The sequence below is a fragment of the Arachis ipaensis genome, chromosome B02 (assembly GCF_000816755.2).
Source record: "Arachis ipaensis cultivar K30076 chromosome B02, Araip1.1, whole genome shotgun sequence".
Lineage (NCBI taxonomy): Eukaryota > Viridiplantae > Streptophyta > Magnoliopsida > Fabales > Fabaceae > Arachis > Arachis ipaensis.
In genome coordinates, this window is record NC_029786.2 from 53,152,577 (window position 1) to 53,157,764 (window position 5,188).

At 35.8% G+C, this 5,188-nt stretch overlaps 1 protein-coding gene across 2 annotated transcripts in view; it reads left to right on the forward strand.

Annotated features, from left to right (window-relative positions):
* Window positions 1–5,188, forward strand: part of LOC107625298 — a 30,091-nt gene that overhangs the window by 13,373 nt on the left and 11,530 nt on the right. Inside the window, exons 2-9 of one of the 2 annotated variants that reach the window (XM_016327904.2) lie at window positions 6–262; window positions 767–946; window positions 1,334–1,454; window positions 1,533–1,572; window positions 1,662–1,702; window positions 1,783–1,832; window positions 2,516–2,668; window positions 3,133–3,329. In XM_016327904.2, coding sequence (XP_016183390.1) covers window positions 198–262; window positions 767–946; window positions 1,334–1,454; window positions 1,533–1,572; window positions 1,662–1,702; window positions 1,783–1,832; window positions 2,516–2,668; window positions 3,133–3,329 — 847 coding nt within the window. In that variant the 5' untranslated portion in view covers window positions 6–197. Of the gene's footprint in view, window positions 1–5; window positions 263–766; window positions 947–1,333; window positions 1,455–1,532; window positions 1,573–1,655; window positions 1,703–1,782; window positions 1,833–2,515; window positions 2,669–3,132; window positions 3,330–5,188 lie in introns of those variants that run through there. The other variant, XM_021115821.1, reaches the window with a different exon arrangement.

The window sequence follows — 5,188 nt, forward strand, 5'->3', positions numbered from 1 at the left end:
TGAAGTCAAAACCCATTTTGGGACTGCATAATCTTTTTGTGGGGTTTAATTTTTTCATTATTATTATTTTTTTCGAGACCCTTTGGGAATGTCTATTATTTGATCTTAGCTTTAGTTTTTTGAAAACTTGTGTGATCCCTGAGAAAACCAAGTAGCTCTTTTTTCTTTTTCTTTTTGTTTTCTTCTTTTTTGTCACAATGACAATGAACTCTTCAACAAAGTTGGATTCAGCTGTGTTTCAGCTCACACCAACTAGAACCAGGTAAAGAGCCATTTCATCATATTTATTTATTTATTTATTTTACTTCTTGTTGGGGTTCTATTTGTGCCACTTCTTCAGCCAAGAAAGAAATTAAACAATGAAGTTATAGTAAGTTAGTTTTTTATTTTTTATTTTTTACTAAAAAGTTAGGATACGTGCTAGTCTTAAAGTAACGATTTAGGGACTGTGATTAAGTGGTCTAGTTCATTTTTTCTATAAACTATAGTGAATTAGTGATTTATTTTAATTGGAGCCTCCATATTATTGATAAAATTATGTCTCTGAAATGTGATCAGAAGTGAAGTTATGTAGATATTGATGTACTAGCAATGTTGCCGATAAGCTAAGTGTACCAGAATTTCAGTTTAAGAAACATGCTTTTTCTGATGAATTTATTTTGTTTCTTTAAAAGTGTGTTATTAATTAGTCCGCGAAGCTCACTCAAAACAATGAATAGTATTTGCAACCTGACTAGTTGCTTTGGTTCACTTTTCTTTGAATCAGGTTTGACTTGGTTATAATCACGAATGGAAAGAAGGAGAAAGTTGCGTCGGGTTTGCTCAATCCATTTCTATCCCACTTGAAGGTTGCTCAGGATCAAATTAGCAAGGGTGGTTATTCCATTGTTCTTGTGCCCGACTGCGGCAGTGATGCCGCCTGGTTTACCAAGGGAACTGTTGAAAGGTTTTCCGGAGTCCTGTCGCTCCATTTATTGAATTTGAGATTGGATCATTCATTTAAACAATCTTATTAGAATTTACCCTTTGGTATTAGTTCATCTAGTGCCTAGCATGGATCTGCAATGCCGCCATCTTTAGAGACCCTTTTTTCCTTTCTATTTGTTATAACCTATAGATCAAGATTTCCATTTATATCTATGTTCTTACTCTTTCTAAAGGAGAGGGAAGTTGTGAAGAAATGGCACTGAAATCATGCTTTTGAAAGTTAAATATATCTAGTGACTTGTAACAGTTGGAGTACTAAAACTTTTACCCTTTACAACTTCTTCTAGGTGATAATTAATTTTCATATAAATGAGAATGCTGAACTGATTTTTCTCTGCTCCTGTAGGTTCGTTCGCTTTGTGAACACTCCTGAGATATTGGAACGTGTGTATAATTTAGAGTCTGAAGTCTTACAAATTGAAGAGGCAATAGCAATTCAAGGAAATAATTGTATAGGGATTAGCACGGTATGTAAATAGCTAACATGGTTTCAAATTGGATGACTGCAATCAAAGATCTGCTAAGGTTATCTTGTATTTTTGCAGTTGGAAGAAGAACAAATGAAAAAAGTGGAAAGTGCTGAAGGTACTACTGAAATAACAAGTGTTCTATCGCAATTTTTTGCTGAAATTTATTGTTGTTTTAAACTAAAAAAACTTGAGTGCTCTATGCAGGCAATGACATTAATGCAGAGAAATCAATTATAATTTATGAGGTTAGTAGATCTTGAGTTCCTTAATTTCCTTTTCCCGATTATTATCATCTTATCATAATAAGTCTGTGTATATCTGCCAGTCCGTTACAGAGGGAACTGAAGCAAATGGAAGGACAAAAGCAGAGTCAAAGTAAATTCTATATCTCTTCAAATGGTTTTTCATCTTTTGTATCCCATTCATTACAAAATGAGTAGAAAATTTCCCTAAATGATTTTTAGCCCTGACTTGGCATTCTTGAAGGATGGCATCTCTTAAGGTTTCAGGATAGCTGTTTATATATTATCTTTGAGTTCAACTAGGGAGCCAAATTTTTCAGTCAATATTAGCCAATTTTTTTAATACTAAATTCTAAATTCTAAATTTTAAACCCTAAACCATAAATTATATATTCTGAAACCTAAATTCTAAACCCTAAACCCTCTAAATAATGTGGGTTGAAAAAATAATTTTACAATAAAGAAAAAAAATTGGCTAATGTTGGCTAATTAAAAGTTAGTTCTATATACTTATTCACTATCTTATATTTCAAATTAAAGCTCAATTTGGCTGTGAATTGCTCCCTTTGTATTAAGACTTCGCAACATTTGTTAATACATGAATTAAACCTCCGGCTAATCAATTTCTTCGGGTGTCTTTGCCTGGCTTAGCACCCTTGAAGGATGTCATCACTCAAGCATTTGGGATAGAGTTCAGCTGCTGAACATAATGTATTTTGCAGCTTTGTTTGTTATAATAGTCTTTGAGTTACTGTGTAAAACAGGTTGTTTAGAAGCCAGTTCATATTCATGGTTGTTCTCATTGTTTTGCAATAGAGGTCAGATTTTGAAAGTCCTGGTGACACGTAAGTCAATGCTGCAGAAAGAGCAAGGAATGGCATTTGCACGTGCTTTTGCTGCTGGTTTTGACATTGACTGCCTGCCAGCTTTAATGTCATTTGCTGAATGCTTTGAAGCGTCACGCTTGATGTAAGAACTAAATTTCTTTGGTCTTAAACATACATGAGCTTGTTTGGGTGAACTTCTAAGAAAAGATCTTTTTTCGAGTTATCTTTTTTTAAAAGATCTTATGAAAAAGTAAAAGTAATTTTATGTTTGGGTATCTCATGCAAAAAGTTCTTTTTATCTATCAATTATGTTTGGGTATAAAAATATAAAAGTATTTTTTTGTTTATTTATTACATGAGAAACATCTGTTTTTTAAGAGAAAAAGATCTTTTAAAAAAAGATGTAAATTACAGCTTTTCAAAAAAGATGTTTTTTTTTTTTTTTTTTTTTCTAGTGCTTTTATTTTTATTATTAGAAATTTGCCAAACACGCTAAAAAATAAAAAAAATCTTTTTTCATTGAAAAAAGATCTTTTTTTATCAAAATAATGGCGCTCAAACAAGCACATAATGGTCTTGCTAATGCTAAATCTTGCAATATTTCAGGGATGCATGTAGAAGATTTAAGGGTTTATGGAAAAGAAAACATGAAAGTGGTCAATGGCTTGAAATTGAAGCTGGTGAAGTTACACCTAATCGTACAGACTTCTTTGCTACAAATGCATCAAGCATTATACTTTCCAATACTGCCACTAAATCCCATACTGAATTGGAGTCAGGAAGTAATGGGAAAACAAATTCTGGTACCTTCTCCAGCACATTTTGAACTCGTAAAATTCATGCATGATATTGTACATACCTGACTGAATGCGTACATAAATACATTAAGAGTAATTATTTAGTCATTAGTCATCACATTTTATTACATGCACAAACACATGCCATGCATACTCGTATTTGAACCTAACCGTTGCTTTGAATTTTCAAGAGTCATTCTTCTGAATATAATAAGCAGATGCTCAAAGAATGTAGATGTCGTCGAAATCGTTATTATTAGTGGCCTCCGAGTGGATTAAGAATAGAAAATCAGTCGAGGAGGATCCATTGTGGACATTTGAGAGCGAGGGTCATGTGGAAGTTATTCAATAGTATAGTGGCTTTGGCTGCGTAAATTGGTGGTATTTTAGATGCTGTGGGCAATATCTGCAAATTTGGTGCCGAGAATTTTTCAATTCTTAGTGTTAGAAACAAGAGATTAGATTGGAGAAATGATGGTATATTATTGAGTTGTGTACCAAAGTACAATATACAAGAGCTATTTATAGGTGCTAAATGAATCAGAGTAATAAAGGTATAGAATCCTATAATTAATATACATAAATATAGACGATACTAATTGATTCTAATTGATGCTAATGATTCTCTAACATCCCCCCTCAAACTCAAGTGGGAGCCAAGGATACCAACTTGAGTTTGGATAACAAAGTCCGGAAACGAGTCGGGTGATGAGCTTTCGTGAAGATATCAGCAGTCTGATCTAGTGTTCCAACAGCAATGAGACGAATAGCATCAATAAGGATACGTTGCCGAACAAAGTGACAATCAAGCTCAATGTGTTTGGTGCGTTCATGAAAGACATCATTATGGGCGATCTGAATAGCACTGCGGTTATCACAAAAAAACATCAGTAGGGGACGACTGAGGAGCACCCAAATCTTCGAGAAGCCAACGAACCGAGATAACTTCAGCAGTGGTGTCAGCGAGGGCGCGGTACTCAGCTTCTGTGCTTGAGCGAGCAGTGAACGTTTGCTTCTTAGCACGCCAAGAAATGAGAGCGTCGCCAAGAAACAAACAGTAACCAGTAGTAGAACGACGATCAGTGGGATCACCAGCCCAATCAGCATCGGAGTAAGCCTGAAGAGACAAAGAGGAATGGGCAGAAAAATAAAGACCATGAAAGAGAGTGCCTTTGATGTAGCGAAGAATGCGTAAAACTGCCGCATAGTGAGTAGTACGAGGAGCTGACAAGAACTGGCTAAGTACATGAACCGGATAGGCGATGTCCGGTCGGGTGATAGTCAAGTAGACCAGACCGCCAACTAACTGTCGATAGAGAGTCGGATTATCCAAAACAGTGCCATCCATAGGGGTAAATCGAACATTAGGCTCAAGAGGAGTAGACTCAGTGCGACTATCTGTAATCCCAGCGCGAGCAAGAAGATCTGAAGCATACTTAGCCTGAGAGAGATAGATGCCATCATCGGTGGAGATGACCTCAAGACCAAGAAAATAGCGGAGAGAACCAAGATCCTTCATCTCAAAGGTATGGTGAAGTGAGGCCTTGAGAGCAGAGATACCATCAACATCATCTCCAGTGATTATCATATCATCAACATACAAAAGTAGAAGAACAACCCCACGTTCGCTTTTACGAATGAAGAGCGCATTCTCATGAGGGCTAGAAGTGAAACCAAGACTGCATATGGTAGTGTTGAACTTGTCAAACCATTCACGAGGAGCTTGCTTAAGTCCATAAAATGCCTTGCGAAGGAGACAAACCTTATCAGAAGGACAAGGATATCCCGGAGGGGGTTTCATATAGACTGTCTTTTTCAAATCCCCATTAAGAAATGCATTCTTCACATCCATTTGACTGAGAGAC